This window comes from Dermacentor silvarum, chromosome 11, assembly GCF_013339745.2.
Source record: "Dermacentor silvarum isolate Dsil-2018 chromosome 11, BIME_Dsil_1.4, whole genome shotgun sequence".
Taxonomy (NCBI): Eukaryota; Metazoa; Arthropoda; class Arachnida; order Ixodida; family Ixodidae; genus Dermacentor; species Dermacentor silvarum.
In genome coordinates this window covers 115,823,508-115,841,612 of record NC_051164.1, presented here as the reverse complement: position 1 = coordinate 115,841,612, position 18,105 = coordinate 115,823,508, and the positions used below count along the sequence as shown (strand labels likewise).

Here is an 18,105-nt window from a genome sequence, read left to right as displayed (position 1 = left end):
CACCTATAACTTTGTCCAACCAGGAGTGATGTTTATCCTATCAAGTCTTGCGGCTAATGGAAGTTTTTTACCTTAGGGCAAGGAAGTGCTGCACAGACACTCACATTAACAGGTAGCTTTAACACTTCGAGCCAACACCGATTGCTCTATTCAAATACATGCAGAATGTCCTTCATTAGACAACCACTGGACCGATTCGAACTCGGTTGCATTTAAGAGAGAAAGACGTTTATTAAATAAAAAGAAAGTGCATGTACATATATTAAAAGGCAATCCCAGTGGTTTTTCCGGCGAGGTGCCTAGATTAGGTGAATTGTTTTGCTCCTTATTATTAAGAGAGAAAGCTAAATTCTACTAACTGTAGGAAGCAGAATCTTAACTTAGGCCTCGTAGTTTTTACACAAAGTGCCGCAAATCGGCAGGTTACGAAATTGAAGCACGAAGTTTATAAATCCATGACTCTGCACCTGCTAGAGTATCGCAAGCGGATGTTCAGTTTACAAGGGTTTAACAAATGTTCCGCTCACGAAGTACAGTGTATAGTGCATGAATCTTGTCCCCTGTAGATGTCTCAGCAGGAGCAGTCTACAGAATAGTGATACTCAGTTACAGTGCTGTAAACTTGATGTTTAAAATTTTGCAATTTTCAATAATTTGTGTAAAAAGTTGATGGCCCAATCAGAAAATCTGCTTCTTACAGTCGGTATATTTTGAAGTTTTCTTTTAATTGTAACAAACCTCATCAATTTCTATGCAATGGTTGGGGAGCTTGAGCTGCCAAGCAAGCTTCAGTGAACCTCCGAGTTCGCTACTATTTCGTTTACGAGACATGTGACATAGAGCTTCAGAAATGACTGCTGTCTTCTGGACAGCTTCTAAGTGCGAAGCACTTTAGGGGCCTGGGCTGTCGGCGTCTTATGTGATGTCATGTCGTTGTGGTCACGTGCAAAAACAAGATCTCAAAACAAGGTCAAAACAAGTGCAGAATTGATCAAAGCCGGCTGAAAATAAACTAATGTGATTCAGAATAGTATTTAAAAGGCAGGAATAATCAAGCATTAAGCACATTAATTAACAGAAATTCATTAAAATCGCTTCTATCATCAGCAAAGGCTTTGGCTCCATGTGCGTGGCGGTTTCCCACCAGTTGTGCCTTACTTAGCACAGGTGTCAAAACGGATGATTGATTGCTAAACACAAGATAAACACAGGATAAAACAAGTTAAACACAAGGGAAATATAAGGGAAACACCAACGCATCGCTGCTTTGCACTTCCCCAGGTTTCACGTTAGTGGAGCTGCATTAGCGCTGGATTTGAACTACACAAGTGCAGGATGCACAATTTTTTATTGTGTCCAGTAACTGTTGCTGTTAATATGGAGACCATAATTAAGCGGTCCATCTTTTTGAAGCAAATTGCTCATTTGGTGCCTAATGCAGGAAGAATTGAACAAGAGTGGAAAACACTGCCTTCTTAGTATTGCCGGCGATGCGAAAACCGGAGTCAACCATATCATTCTGTACAAAAATCGGAGGTAAAGACATATTAATGGAACAGAACGAGTTCACAAATAAGTCCATGTTGGCCCAGCCCGTAGTACTACATTTACCGCACCTTTAACTCTTCGACTTGAAGGAACCCTCTCCAGCATGAGTGATGTCAAAAAAAAAAAAATGGGATAAGCTTGAGCCAAGAACCTGAGCCCTGTCCTTTTAAATTAACTGTAACTGTCAGTGTGAACATTGATTGAATATGAAAGAACATGTTATACTCTATTGAAAAGAGCTGATCAACCACATTTACTTCATTTTTGGGAATTAGTTAAAAGCAATTCTGCTTTTGTGGTATGTTCGTTTTTCAAAATAGACAGCTAATAATCACTTATTGGGCCTTCTTTGTTACCATACTTGAAAAGCAGTCATGTGCATTTCTACCATTGCGATTCTCAAGACATTACCTCAGAAGATATTGCAGCTTTTAAGAGTCTAGTTTTCTTGCTGGTGGAAGCAAGAACCAACTCATCTTCTGAAATGCGCAAATTTTAGCCCATAAGACACTGCTTGATAAATGACATGTTGCAAGAAGCTTTGTTGTTTTATAATGTTGTTTTATCAATTATTCAATGTTTGCCTTAAGTTGTTTCGACAGCCTGTTATTTATCAGTAACATTCCTGCTGTGTTGAATAATGTAGTTATTTGCATTAGAACGAGAATTTGATGTGTAAGGTCAAGGCAAAGGCCGCATATGGTAATGGCATATGGTTTACAGATGCTGCGTGGCTTTTTTTTTTTTTAAGATGGTTGGTAACACAACCGTAAATGCTCAAAATTTTCCAGAGCCCTGCTTTATGGAATATCATGTAGCCCCTGGGTTGCTTTGGGATGCAGTCACTCTGTCTCACTGCTGTTCTGTTTCAGCTTGTAATGCACCATGTGAAGTAGCATATGTGGCACTTTATATGCAATGTTGGGCTTTAAATGTTTCAACCATTGTGGCTGTTCGGAAAACTTGCACATCATGTGGTACTCTTTGTTGTACAGTGTTTGTGTATGTATGGGGCAGCCATTCTTGGTGAAAGGCCACTACGAAAGCCAAGTAGTGTACAGAGTGAAGCCGTGGTTATGAAAGATTCGGGGTGGCCAGCAGAGAACCATCCCATAAGTAGTGGGGGAAATGGGCTTATGTGCAGAAGCTGCGAGCTGTCATGGACAGCGATGCCCAAATTATATGAAATGCAGATGCGGTGCCTGAATGGCAAGGGTCTGCAGTGCCCAACAACGGTGGTCAGGAGAATGAACTTGCGGAACATTTGTGACATTTTCAATTACATTTTTTCTCATGTCAAGGGGACACATGGCAGTGAAGGCAGGCTGAAAGACTCTGAGATGAGATGCCCTCTTTGATCACTCTGCTATTTAGCCATCTAAAAATATTTCATAAATGAACACTATACATACATATTTTCTAACTCTGACCAAACCATGTTGCCTTTAGTACTCGCCTGAGAAAATACAAACCACAACCCAAGTCTCGAACCTGACTTGCATGTTATCCAGCTGAAAATTGGGTATGTACAGGAAGTAAACTGTAGCTCTGTTGAATGTGCAGTTTATATCAGCACTTAGATTCCGCATTTCAGGGTTCTGATGTTTCCTAAAGCCTTTATAGACCTACACCATGTTTGTAAACAGCGGTAGGCACCGTTGATATATTTGAGGCCCTATAGCGACGTCGCGTAGGCTCCGCCCACGTTCGCCGCCCCCGCTTGCACGCAAGGATGGTGTTATTTTCTTTTTTTGAATGGGGTGGGGGTGGAGGGTTTTCACGATTTCATTATTTATTAAAGCACACGGTAGTGGGGGCGCCGGATTAATTTTGACTACGTGAGGTTCTTTAACGTGCACCCAGTGAAACGTTCTTGCATTTCGCCCGCATCGGAATATGGCCGAACGAGGCGGTAGGCCTAGCTCGCTGACCGCCGCAGTGACGGCCGACAGCGCTTGTGATATGGCCTGCAGCTCATCATAGTGCGCTTATGTTTGACAACACGATTAACGTTGGCCTAAATGAATTGGTCCGAATAGCAAACGAATAGCAAACGGTGTCTTTGGTGCAATTAGCAAACGAAACGTAGTATACTTGCAAGCCAGCCGTGCCGCCTCGCTGAGACGGCCGGTGCTTGGGTTTCTGTCCGCGAGATGGAAATGCCGTCGGATGGTTGCTCCCGATCGCGCCAGTGGTTTAGTACTAGGCGCTGCTTTACGAAACACGCGCAAATTCGAAATATTTTTTTTATTAAGAACTATTTCATTACTAAGGTGTTATTGCGCAACAAAAGGACATGGACGCAATGCTGCCCTCATTAACTATTTCGTGTTAAAAACAAGCTGTAGCCGATTTCTACGTCGCCGTTAGTGGCGACAGAAGCGATCGCCTCGGTGATGGGACCGGCAAGGTACCGTCCCGACCTAGTAACGTTGGTCCCGCCGGCGAGGCCGGCTGTGTAAGACCGCGCAGTCTGAGCTGTAGGCCGCGGCCGTCCGATCGCTCCAACTCTGCACTAACCCGGTACATTTTATTTCGCGCTTGAAATTCAATTAACGCGTTTAGGCGCATTTATGACATCCACACTGCAATTAACGCAGCTGTGACTGTGCTAACTGCATATGTGAACGTGTTATAGGATATCTACACTGCAAGTGGTGCAATTCTTTGAGTTGAAAATAAATTTGAATGTGACGTGCTTTGTGGGGCATCTGCTCGCTCAACCTACATTCAAGGCTAATCCTAATCTAGCTTTCCCACAGTGCTGCAAGAAATTGTAATGATGCGCTAATAATGATCCTAAGATCATAGTTTGGCTCATGCACGCCACTCAAAATAAAACAGAAGCTTAACGGTTACGAAATGTTTTGCGTGCAATGGATGATCTGGTATGAGAATCCAACTTTCGCCTTTACACGCGGTGGCCCATTGCTTGCGATGGTTTTCATCAACAGGAAACCTATGTAAACTGCCTCTTGCGTATTTCGACGCAACTCAGCACGTCGACATACTGCATTTCCTTCGTTGTAAGATCCTAGAATAAAGACCTCACACATGGAACCGCACAACCACCCGCGAAACCCAGCGGCTACTGTGGTAGGCGCGACACGGGCAGCGGTTCGGCGGCGGAGTGCCTACCAAGCTAAACTAAATTCCGACGACAGCGCCACCGCATTTTCGTGACGTAGCACTGTGGTATAGGTCTATAAACATAAACACATGTTTATTAAGAACCATACTGATCTTTAAACAAGTTGTTTATTTCTTCTAGTCAAAATACAATATTATTGCACTGTAAAATCTACTGTCCTTAGAAAATGTGCCATGTCACTGAATCTGTCCTCCCCTTAAGGTAGTTGACAAACCTGCTGTTGAAAGTATTTGGTCCACACAAAAGGACATGAGGAGGTGTGCGGTATTTTGACAACTCCACTTCAAGAAGCTCCTCATCGATTTCTCTGCAGTGAACTTCATCTCCATACTTGAGATCCTCAACCTTTGTTTCCTGCATTGATATGTGACAGTGATGTACAGTCCAACCTCATTATGACAAAGTTACTTCCAACATAAGAATACCTTGTTTAAAAGGACACTAAAGGCAAATACCAAGTCGACGCGGACTGTTTAAATATCATTCCACAAACCTTGCCATGTTTGTTTTGTGCCAAGAAAAGACCTAGTTTACGAGGAAATTGCATCTGACGGGTCCAAATACCTTTATCGCAGTTCAATTCTCCCGCCACCCAACCGGGGAGCGGCGACGTTTCATACACCATCACCGCGCCTAGCTGTCGATAGTGAGTAAAACGGCACCCGACAGACGGCGGTACAGTATTTTGCACAAAATGCAAACGTGCGGCCATGGGAAAACAGAGCCAAGACAGACCGGTGGATTCGCCGCTGCAGCTGCTTTTGGTAAAGTGGCATGGACCGCTAGGACATCCGCGACATCACATGGAAGTGGAATTCTCTGCTACTTGCACTTTGTGGGAGTTTCGCGAGCCAGCAAAACCAGTGCAGAACTATGCAATAACGAAACTACTGAAACGCAAAAGTGCGGGCAGCAGAGTCAAGTGAAAATGAAACCTTTCGACCACCTGCATCGTTGTCAAGGTTAATTTCACGAAGTTTTTTTCTAAAGATGAAATAGTACTGGACAAGCAGCATTTTCTTTCGTCTTATAATGCAATACAATGATGTTTTTATAACGAGTGGTTGAGTACTAGTGACAGAATTTAAATGAGGAGTGCCTTTGTCGTCGAGCAAGTACTTGAATGTCCCGGGGGAGTCTCTAATCGTGTCCTGCATTTACCTAAATTTATTGATTACTAAGGCTCTGTTTACGATAATACTGACGCCTTAGAGATTCTGAAGCACTAATCTATCACTTTAGTTTGACTTAATATTTGCCTTTAGTGTCCCTTTAAATCCCACATTCGTACTATTGACTCTTTTCGCGGCAATCCCGTGGGCGCTGCCATGTTTGATCACGTGGTGACACATCCATTGCTTGCTTCAACTGCCTCCGTTGCCTCCGTGTTTGCAATGGATGTGTACGACGCCGGTGCAGCTCAGCAAACCTCTGTTTCTGGAGATGTCGTAGACGGTGACTGGGTGAACGACACGAAGCTTTGGCCACAGCTTCAGAGAACATACAAAAGCGCTTTCGGAGTTAAGATATGTCCAAATGGCGCAAGCAGCATATATGGTGCTTGTTCTAAAAGCAGGGCTAAATATTGTTGCGGTACAACGCCAGGAGAGGACAGGGAGACGTTCTTCAAGAACAGCAGGACAACCTGTTGAAACAAAACAGAACAGAGACGCATCTTCTTCGTTCTCTAAAAATCCCACTGACCCACTAGACGGAGTCCGTTAATGTCCCCATCGTCGTTGTTGTCTGCCTAGAATACGCGCGTCATTTGTCCCTCAATGACGCGCGTCAATATGTATTCCAAGCTTTCCGCTCATGAATTGAATCAGGATTAGCATGTTTTGCTCTTCATTCTTTATTTGGATTTTGAAGCAGCGGCTTGTCATGTGTCTGACTCAGTAAAGTTCCTCGGTGCGGTCACTATCTGATTATTTTCTGCCTATCACTGCTGGGTGTGCTCAGTTCCGTTAAATTTGTTCTTGCTGTGCACAAGGCTTGAAACATAGCTGTTCTGCACATTGTAATACCTTGTAGCAAAGACGTATTATTGCTAGTAACTCGCTTACTCTTGTGGACCGTCATGAAACATCCAGCTTCGACTATTCTTGTGCTATCGGTGTAGAACTGTCATTAATTGTGCATATATAGTGCGCATATATTCAAGTGTGTGCTCATTCACTTATTCTTGACACGGCGAAAGAGTGGGCGTAAGCTTCCGTGCCAGTTGGGGTAGATGTGTGTAGATACTGTGCGCGAAACCTGCTATGACAGGAGGCGGCGCTACTCCCTTTATCATTGTTTAACGAGTGGTACTCACTCCGAAGCCCGAAGTACCGGGGCTGACGCCCTTTCTTTGAAGGTAGCGACTCAACGTTGGCAGATGAACAAATTTCTGTATCCTCAAGGAAAGCTGAGCGTACATCTCGAAGTGCCAGAAACATGACGGACAGTTGCAGCAGTGGTCCGCGAACTTGGCCACACATATTCATTACATTTCTTAATATGCTAGTCACTATTTTTGCAGCCAACTACGGCACATGTCTTCAACCACATGATTCAATCCAACATGATTGGAGCACAATGCATTAGAGAAAACTCAGTTGCATTTCTGACAGCTGATTGCACAGAAGCAAGGTAGAAGCGGTAATGATTTCGTATTCGTGCGCGCTCGCTGAGGCGACTTACAGCGTGCCGTCGAAAGTGTCATCTCGTTTCTCTAGAACAAACTGCTCCGTGAAAAGGATCAATAATCATACATTACACACAGATATTGGCGAGATACATTTTATATTTACTTTGTTATACTCAATAATTCATTTTATCCGTGTTTGCTTTATCGAGGTTTGACTGTACTGTGCAGAACATTGACACCTGCCTTGCGTTTTCGAGACTACTGCAAAAAAATTGACTTTTCCATCCCTTCTGCCGCATATGAGCAGTTACACTTTTGCTGCCATCTGAGCACCAGTGACAATTGGTTCACTATGGAAAACATTTTTGTGAGGCAGTACTGTTGCTGGTGGCGTGGAGCAGAGGTAGAACACTGGGCTTCTAATCTGAGGATCGCAAGTTCAAATCCTTGTCTAGTCCACTACATTTTTCAGGCTTGGAGTGGTGCCTGACACCAGCAAAAAAAAAAAAAAAGAGATATAGAAAAAAAAAAAGAAAATGCCAAGAGCTAGTGGGGCTATACTAGTTCAGGTGCTACCACATTAGGAAGGCCAACTGAGCTTCAACAAAGACAATTCCTCAGCAGAACAGGAATTAGCCTTCCTGGTGCAGTACTCGGCAACTTAGAATCTCTGGAGCCGAACAGGCTGCCACTGGAAACTGAACCTGGCAACGATCAACATGCACACCGTCTAAAGTGAGGCTAGTTTAGCCTCACTTTAGAATTCGGGGTAAGATTTCTAATTGTTAATACATAACAGGCAACATTGGTGAATTCTACAGCATTAATGTAAGGATAGCAGAAGTCGTAATAAAGCTGAATAGGAGGTAGTACAAGCCTACGCCCCAACCTCCAGTCACGATGATGTAGAAAAAGAACAGTTTTATGAAGATGTTGAATTAGCAATGAGGAAGGTGCAAACTCAGTATACTGTAGTCATGGGCGACTTAATGTAAAAGTGGGGAAAAAGCAGGCTGGTGAGCAAGCAATTGGCAACTACAGCATCAATTCTAGGAATAGTAGAGGAGAGATGTTGGTAGAATCCGCGGGAAGAAATAGACTCCAAATAATGAATACCTTCTTCAGGAAGCACATTACCAAGAAGTGGACCTGGAAAAGTCCTAATGAAGAAACAAGAAATAGATCTCATACTCTCTACCAATCATAGTGCAGGACGTAGAAGTGTTAGACAGGGTAAAGGGCAGTGACCATAGGTTAGTGAGGTCTAGGATTGCTCATAAATTGAAGAGATAAAGAGCAAAATCAGTCGAGGAAGAAACAGGCCAATATAGATGCAGTAAGGGTAAACACAGACCAATTCAGGCTGGTGCTCGCAAACAAATATGAAGCTTTAGAACAGGAAAATGAAGACAACATTGAGGTAATCAATGAAACCATGACTAGGCTGATTTCGAAAGCAACTGAAGTGGGAGGTAAGGCACCAAGGCAACCAGTAGGTAAGCTCTCCCAAGCAACAAAAGACCTTATAAACGACAGAACATGAACCTGTCTAACTCAAGAGATCAGATAGAATTCGCTGAACTGTAAAAAAAAAAAAAAAAAAATCGAAAGTTAGCAATATTTAGAATTATAATGTTAGAAAAATTGAGGAAACAGTAAAAAAAAAAAAAAAAAAAGAAATTACAGCATAACTCATCTCGTGATGACTGTGGACGGTAATGGTAATAGCAATCGAGCAATTTAGCGACGGACCATATTCCTGACGTCCCGCTCTTTAAAACTCATAATTAGAAAAAATTATTTTTCACATTTAAAAATACTACCTTTTTGTAACTTCTCACATGCATAGCAGACACGTAGAGCTATGTGATGATGTATCACATATATTTCTAGGCCGACCACCAAAGCAACTTTTTTGACTTTGAACAGAAAGCTTTTCGCAAAAAAATTGATTTTTACAGTTTTCTTTTTCAAGGCGATCCTGCTGAACCTTCAAAGTTTCATATATTTTTCAGCTACACTGTGTCAACCGGACTACCTTTCTATATTTAATTTAAGCCTTTTGGATTTTCCTACGTTCAAATAAAAAATACAAACTTCACAAATTTACTCGCTTTTGCCTGTCCCAAAAGCACTTGAAGTGTTCAAATATTTGAAATTTTGGCTATTTTGGCATTCACACCACTGAAGTCAAGCCTTATTATGGACACCATGTGAATGTCTGGATCATACAACATGCCTTTGAAAAAAAAATGTTGGTTGGTGCCTCTTAGCCCAGCTGGGAAAGAAAGAAATTTTTGCCAGAATTCTAGGAAATTTTTGGCAAGCAAAGTAAATGTAGAGAATGAGTTTCTAACTTCAACAAACGTGGAAATTTTTTCAACTATATCTGTGACGGTTGAAAACAGGTTGGTTGATTTGGTGCGGAACTGCAAAGAGAGCGAGCTTGGCACAGTTCCAAAAACGCTGTCGGCCTTGTATGCGGGTGTGTCCGGTAGCAGGCGCTGCGAAAACGTTGAGAGAGAGAAAGTGCAAGGAGGCTGCAACGATGGGACAAAGGCGGGCAGTGGTTGGAAGGGCAGCAAACGCGAGGAAAGGAAATAAATTATGCAGAAATCATTGATGATGATCGTCCATGTAAGTGAATAGCCCGAACGAACAAATGACAGCCCATCCTTCCCGTCAACCCTTACAACTCGGTTGCGCAAGAGCTTATGCGCGACAAGCCCTTCTCCTTGCAATTTGCTTGCCCGAGAGCACGCGCCCTTTCCGTCGCACAACCACACTTTCCCTTGCCTTCCCGCGAAGAACGAGCGACAGTTCTCTCTCTCTCTCCCCACATCACTCTTCGCAACTCGTTTGGAGGAGAGCACGTGCCCTTTCCCTCTGTGCGTTTCGTCATCTTCCCTTGCCCAAGTACGGCCAGCACCGAGCAAAAGAGCCTGAGCGAGTCCGGAAACCAGTCAGAGTTTTTCGTATGCCGTCATTGACGTCGTTCTCTCCGTCGCAGCCGAACGTGTGTGTAACCTCATAATTAAAAAATACTTCAATGAACCCTCAGGATTAACCCAGTGATAAACAGTGGGTCCGCATGTTTCAGCTTCGCTGCTTAACCATCTTCACGGAGTGTAAGGGCTGACGAATTTATTTTCCAAATTGGTTCATTATTAGAGGAGATGGGAGAAATTGAAGTGTTTCATTCCCACACTGCCATGAGACAAGCTTCACTGCCAGCCAACAAAGCCACTCTTTTCCTTTGCCTCGACTGGACGTCTGGAAGCGAAATTTCTTCCTTGCCTTCTCCCATACCAAGCCGAGGGAATGCATTGCACTAATGTCACGAGCTCCACTTCGTTTTCTTTTTTACTTAAATAAAGTTGTTTCTCTCTCTCTCCTTATTCTCTTCAATTTCTGTGGTGTGGCACACTTTCAGTGGCTCACCAATGTGGCAGTTTGGACGAGTTGGCACATCTTGACTTCAGATGCGCAGTGCACAATAAACAAGGGCAAGAAAGAGAGACATGGATACATGTAGTACTCCAGTGGCAGTTTTCAGCATTCTGCATTAGATTATTTATTCACTGAGGTCACATGCTATATCCTGTGGCACTGACGGTAGTTCATCTAATGTAAAGGTGTTTCATGCATGTGACCTTGATTCTCCAGCAGGAAAAGGAACTACCTTGAGAGGAAGGATGCATGGGCTTTTGCTTTAAGTTTCAGCTGTTTTCGTGATGTGCAGCAGTTTGATACTTTTCAGACATGATTGTCAGCACATGGTCTATATGCCACGCCTGTCAGTTTACAAATTGCTTTAAGATTTCTCTCTGTAACTTCCATGTGTTCTTGAGATGCTACTTAGAAAAACAGTGCAAAATACATGATATAAAAGAGCACATGGGACACCAGTGCTATGTACTGTCTGTTTTCATAGCACATTGCTGTGCTATTTTTCTAACAAAGCCATACCATGCGCGACCAAATCAACAAACTCAAGCTCAGGTATCACGAAGGTCCTAATCATGGTTGACAAGTTCCTATCCATTATTTAGTATAATTTCAGTGGTACTACGATGACAGCAATGGAAATTCTAATTATCTTTGTACTTACATCACTGAGGCAGTACAGAATGCTGACATTCCAGAAGCGTTTCAGTTCATCCAGCTCATCCTTCAGGTATATCTCCCTGTACTTTGCTATCCCAAAAAGCAAGCGAACCATGGTGTAGTCTTCGTCTGAACTTGTGATGTGGCGCAAGACCTGGATCATTGGTGCAATTCCAGTGCCAGCAGCAAGCAGTAGCATGTGCTTGTACTGAAATCAGGAATTTCACTTTGGACTATTGCTTGGATGAGCATTAGGCAAGAGCATACAAATGGTCAACAATTAAATGAGATCATAAAAAGCAGCTACGTAGAGGCACATTTAAGTAGAATGAAAGTGCAGAACGGGAATATGTTCTATTTCAGGGTGCACAAAGAAACAGCGTACAAGGCACTGTGCTGAAAGAGCAAGCACTACTTTTTTTTTTTTTTTTTCACTAAAACAGCAAGACTGGAAAGCCGCATAAAAAAATGCAGGCTTTGGTTTTGCAATAAATGGGAGCCACTGATTGCCGATTTGTGCTGTTGAGGCATGGGAATCAGCAGATTGCCAGTGAGCTCCATCTGAAATCCAGCTTTATTTTTTCAATGTTGCTTATCTGAGTGAAGTGTTGAGCACACCAGAATGAAAACACACACATGTGGGCGCGCACGCACACACATGCACAAAAAAGAAAGACAGTCTTGGGGCACAGGAGATGGTTATCAGGCTAGAGTTGCTATATACTGTATGTGTTACCACGGGGAGAAGAGTCACGTGTTGTTAGTCAGGCATTTTGAGACCAAGATTTAGCATCAAATTAAAATATCTTATAAGTAGGGGTGTGTGAATATTCGAAATTTCGAATATGAATCAAATCGGGAGAACTATTTGATTTGTATTCTATTCGCGAGTTTACTATTCGAAGTTGTCAAATATTTGTTTTGTTCAAATACTAAGGGACAAAGAAATTCTTAAGTCTACAGAGGAAAGACTGGTGCAAGTGGAGAGTCGTACGAATTATTCTTCTGCAGGAGAGCTGTGGCTGTTGCACAGAAACACAAGTTTGTGAGCGAACGCATGGAGGAAATGATTTATGCACAGTAGTTTCCAGTTTTTAACCTGCATGTCTCGCCCTTCGGCAGCCTATGAATTTTCTCGCTAGGTTTAAGCAAATCTACTTATTATTTGGGCAATGTGACCATACTTGGACCCCTTTAAAATGACATGGAGTACTGCATGGTAATAGACTTCGCTCCTTCAATGAGCACTACAGTTCTACGTGCATCTGCTGACATGCTTTTCGTTTCTTGAATTGCTGTCAGTCATAATGCACCAGATTCAGTCACATTTTCTTTGTTCTCATTTATTCAAATGTTTCAAATTAGCTAAAATCCACTTGATAGCGGCATTAAATGTATCAAATAATGTAAATAAGCTTTTTGTTGCTAAACAGACTGCACAGGAGCTTTTATGCTTTCCTTTGTTTAGAAGTAATAAAACATTCGATTCGATAGTCGAAGCCCGTTCTTTACAAATAGTCGTACTCGATTCAATTAGCAAATTTCACTATTTGCACAACCCTATTTTATAAGTTTTTCCCAACCTTCATACTTTAGCTAAGCACGATCTGTTTAAGTGCAAGAAGCATGCGATAGTTTCAACAACTTCGAAAATATGTGTCAGTACTCCTTCAAAAACATGTTTTTTTTTTTTTTAACTCGTGCTTAGCGCTGCATTTATTTTGCTCAAAATTTCATAAAAATGTCTCATTTTATGATTCTGATCGTTCAATATAACTTGCCACAGTTACTTACCTATATGTAATGGAAAAAAAAAACGCTGTGTTCATTTCTCTCATGATGTTTACGTTGCACCTCCGAGCAAGTAATGCTAACTAATCTTGAAAGCCATGCTTTGCTGCACAGCAGATGACGAAAGCAACGAGATGACATTATAGCCGGCATGTCTTTGACGCCACTTACGGGAAGGTGCTTAGACAAAAACAACTTCGCATTTCTTTCATCTCAAACCAGGAACTAACAGTGCCAACTGTTACACTAAATGACCATAAAATGCGATATTTCTGCAAACTTTGAGGAAAATAAAAGCAGCGGTAAGTAAAACATCTATAAGTTTTAAAGATTAAAACACAGATCACCATACATTACTCTAGACAGACTCAGCTTAAAAGTGCCACAGCATGACCTCAATGTGCACTGGCATCACTGTTGATAGTTCCACTCAGATTTCGGCACAGAAAAGATGCTTCCTAGTCCTGATGCATGCATTCCATGCAGCAAAAATTAAATGGTAAGATCAGAAGCATTGAGATCAGAAGTAACTGGTTGGTATGGGATTTTACAGTGAAGTTGCGCAATGGTTTTAGCGCAGCGACAGCTGGCTTGTGGTGGTGGGGTGGGTATCAAATATCAATAAAAAATAAAACAGCCAGTGATGAAGTGTGCGTTGAAGCCCTGATTTTGCTTTCAAACATAAAATAAAAGTCACCTAGATTATACCTCACTTGAATTTGGAAACAGAACTAGAACAAAGCGAAAGCACAGGGTGCATTGTAAGGGGACACAAATGTAGCACTCTGTGTGCCTCCTTACTGTGTCCTGTATTTTCTTGCTGTGATAGCTTTGTTTCCAATATGTGGGAACCGTGTGCTGCTAGGTTTGCACACCACGCACAGGCATTTCGCCACATTGAAAAAAGTCATTACTTTCTGATAAAAAGTGCAACATAACTAGCATATCATAAAAGGCTGGACACAAAGCCTAGCAAAGGATAGATGTCTGAGCTACATAGCAATGTCTTGTCAGCCTCTGTAGTTGACATACCAATTTATTTTAGTTTTTTGTTGTAGTCTTCAATGACTATAGATGGCAAATGCGGGGAAACACACAACTTTAGTGTGGAAGAAGTCCAAGGGAAGATGTCAAATTGCTTTCACACTCAAAACTTACAAACTCAGAACCACCTGGTCACATTTGGCACTGAAAGGGCCAGGTACTTTCGCTGCAGCGTTGACATGCATTATCATGACATGACCTTTCTTTACAGCTAGAGGCACAATTTACTATCTTGGTGAGTTGTGATGAGAGTTAAGTATACAGCCACATACAAATCTGTATAAATTAGGAAGTTTAGAGCTGAATATTTTTACACTGTACTTCCAGCTCAGACGTATTCACGGTTTGCCTAACACAATAAGAAATTGTTACTGCGACATATAGTACTTGAGCGGGTAAAGTTTTGCTGCAAGGCAGCACTTCACTGCATATTGTTTAAAGTTGGAACAGTGCACATAGATGTGCAAGTTCTAACATCTAAAATGCAGCCACAGCCACATCTACATGCTTGCAGATGACACACACACTGCCTAAGAAGTCTTGGTTTACAAGTGAGGAGGATAATATGGCAAGTATTCAACAACTGCAATACCATTACCGCATTGGGCTTGTAGTCTAGCCCTCCTAGTGGACCTCGCCAATCTACAGAGCATCCTTCTTTGAGTGTCTTGATGTATTTTGACATCCTTCCTTGGGGATAAACCTGTGTGAAGCAAAGCAGTGTTCCAGGTATAACCAATAACAAATCGTCAAAAGTAAGATGCTGAAATGTCTTCTCATTTAATAGTGCTGCATGCTTACATGCATGACTTTTTAGTATTTCACCTGTGGCACACCTTGATTATGACTTCAAAGAAGCCAAGGGCACTTGGAGGTGAAATAGGAGTGTACTGACGAGTTATGACTTCACCATCGACAGAAGCTCTGCAAGTGTGAGTCAAAAATAATCATAAGTTATAGCAGTTGCATGGAGCAGTTACAAGAAACTTCATCACTATAACTCATTCAAACCAGCACTTGCGATATAACTGATGCTACACATGCTATTCACCAATAATGTACCTCATTATAAGATGCTGTCCAATGCTGAAGCCAAGACATCCAATGTCGTCAATTACAAAGATATATCTTGAGCAGCATTCAGTGACTTTCTTGATGTTCTGAAGCACAAATGATTTGTAGTATTTGGGGCTTATAGCTGGTCCTGCTTGCTGGAGGAAAGAAAAAAAAAATCTTGCATCACATACTTTATGAAGTACACGACGACATATTGCTTGTACGGTGTGTGTACATAATCTAAATTGTCTGCACTATGAAGATGAATACTCCTGCTTTTATATTTTATGACATAGAGGCCTCCCAGATCACATATATTGTGCTGTGCTTCAAATCTGCCTTACCACCATTAAAGACCAGCAAAATATTGTATGAATTGTAGCTATAGCAGAATACTGACTGACTGATGGAGTTTAAAATCCAGAAGCCTAGAGTGTAAAAAAGAAATAGTAATAAACAAAATGAATAAAAAATTGTCGGATTCCATGCATATGTGGGAATCGGTGTTAAAGCTTTTGATGATGTTTGTGCAAGTGGTAAAGTAAACGTTATGCAAATGTAATGCTAATTACTACAAAAAATTAAAGTCTGCGGTTTTACGTGCCAAAAGCACTATCTGATTATGAGGCACGCACTAGTGAGGGGCTCCGGTTTAATTTTGACCACCTGGGGTAGGGAGCCTACATGCAACGCTGTTTTAGGGTGGCGACAACACCAAAATTTTGACCGCTATTTACTGCCAAATTTGGTGGGTAGCTATTTTGGTCCCCAGTCTTTCTGCCTTTCTTGTCACGCTCTGATGTACTCATGTTGGCATGCGATCTATTGAATTTCTTTAATTTAGTTTTGTGCCAATGCGCACAAAAACCTGCATACATCTTTAATATACTAGTTGGCTTTTCCTTTTATTTTACGACATCAAACTTATTTTTCTATTACATGTCATGTGACACATATAAAGCAACAAGTTGTAAGGCACGATGGTGTGCTCGTGGTAGTATTAACTCACGTCTCATGCCAAGAATCTGAACTGCATTAAGCACTGTCGTTGCCTTCCAGTTGTACATAATATATAAAGGGTGTTTTTCAAAGTGTGCTGTAGTAAACACTGTCCTTACTAGTCTGTTTAACTAAAACGTAGATGTGCCGTGTACGGCGCTCAGACGCGCCATGTGTCTCTGGCTGCTGAGGCCAAAGTTTATTAAAAGAAGTTAATTAGTTTCACGTCACCAAGGGTTGCGGGAAACATGGTCTGTCGGCTGGTCTTTCGCCATTTTGTGCCCCACATTTAACCCGCCAATTTAGCTGGCGGCGGCAAGTACCCTTACAAAGGCTGTCACCACCCTTAAACAGCGTTGCATGTAGGCTCCCTAACCTGGGGATCTTTAACGTGCCCTCTATGCAGGGGACACGGGCGTTTCTTCATTTCGCCACCATCGAAATGCGGCCGCTGCCGCCGGGATTTGATCCCGCGACCTCGAGCTTAGCAGCACAACACCATAGCTGTAACGCTAATGACTGAAATGTTTGCTGAAAACGATGTAAATGAAGTGTTATTTTATGCAAATAAAATGTAATGGCGCAAGAGCAATCCAATGTGTAACCAAGCATAACGCAGTCAGGCAAGTGCAATTTAATGACGATGCAAATATTTAAATGCAAGCACTGCCATATGGCATTGTTGACAACTTCTTGTGCACTTCTCTGTTCCCGACTTGTTGTTTACTTCTCACCTCCGGTAATGGGTCGTGGGTATTCAGTAGTGGGATGGCAACCGTATAATGACGACGGAACGATCATACGATCATAGCCTCCGAGATATGGTACAATGGAAACACGGCGACTACGGAGTGACCACCAAGGAGGCTTAAAAAAATAAAACTCCTTGGTGACCACAGCTGCATGGCGACGGCGGCGTGCTGACGACTGATGATTATGTAGACGGGATTGACGACGACAGATTGACGGCGGCGGAAAGATGGTTCAACGAATGCCTGAGGGCCACGGCATGACCACGACGGGACAGCAGCACAGCATGATTACGAGTTGTGACGACTGCACGATCGACGACGACGTGAAGACAACAAAATGATAATGGCGTGACAACGACGAAGTGGCGAAGACGGAATGTGACGAACGAAAGACGACAAAGAAATGACGACGAAAGTGTGTTTGTGCTGATCACGTACGCGCGGCGTATCTGCCGCCTCCGCATGCCTTGCTTTGCACTATATTCGATGCTGGTCTGCACTATACCAGGGACGACAACTGTGCAAGACAGCAGCCAGCACCCGACACAAAGCTAGTGACTCATAGCCAGCGGTATGTACAAAACAGTGGCCCAAGTTGGAATCAGCAGCCAGCACAAAGTGGGGAGCCAAAACAAGCTTAGATATGCAAGGATGACGCGCAGTTCACCGAGATTCAGGGCATGGAAATACAATGAAAGTAATAAGATTTGATTTGTTCAATACGAACCGGTTCACGGCGGCCAGGGCCGTAATGTAGTTCTCGCATGCACTCGATTTCCCAGATTGCCAGTTCCTGCTCGTAAACGTCGTTGACGCACAGGGCGCAGCCATTTCCGCAGCATTCGGCAGCCGTCGGCTTTCTAGGCTTCCGCGCCAACAGTTCCTCAGATATTCTCGCCTGGAGTGAAGGCGTTTCCTGTATCGATAATCGCTTTTCCTCAGTCATGCGGTCTTCGATACAAATGCTAGCAGACGATGGTTTGCAAACCTGGCACAACAAAGTGATGGATGGATGGATGACGCTG

The 18,105-nt window shown here is 42.6% G+C and overlaps 1 protein-coding gene across 1 annotated transcript; it reads right to left on the bottom strand.

Annotated features, from left to right (window-relative positions):
• Positions 1-4,813: 4,813 nt before the first annotated feature.
• LOC119433944 (NADH-cytochrome b5 reductase-like) lies at positions 4,814-18,085 on the bottom strand. The gene is made up of 6 exons (XM_037701233.2): positions 17,808-18,085; positions 15,336-15,484; positions 15,110-15,197; positions 14,872-14,976; positions 11,443-11,646; positions 4,814-5,053 (listed from the first exon to the last, which is right to left on the bottom strand). The coding sequence occupies exons 1-6, from the start codon at positions 18,024-18,026 to the stop codon at positions 4,859-4,861; spliced, it is 960 nt and encodes a 319-aa protein (XP_037557161.1). The 5' UTR covers positions 18,027-18,085; the 3' UTR covers positions 4,814-4,858.
• Positions 18,086-18,105: the final 20 nt, after the last annotated feature.

Bases quoted from the DNA above. Each gene is read 5' to 3' on its own strand.
- LOC119433944 (XM_037701233.2), bottom strand. From the start codon at position 18,026: ATGACTGAGGAAAAGCGATTATCGATACAGGAAACGCCTTCACTCCAG. The intron at 15,198-15,335 runs GTACATTATTGG...TCACACTTGCAG, and splicing joins GGACAGCATCTTATAATGAG to AGCTTCTGTCGATGGTGAAG. The intron at 14,977-15,109 runs GTGTGCCACAGG...TGCTTCACACAG, and splicing joins TCTTTGAAGTCATAATCAAG to GTTTATCCCCAAGGAAGGAT.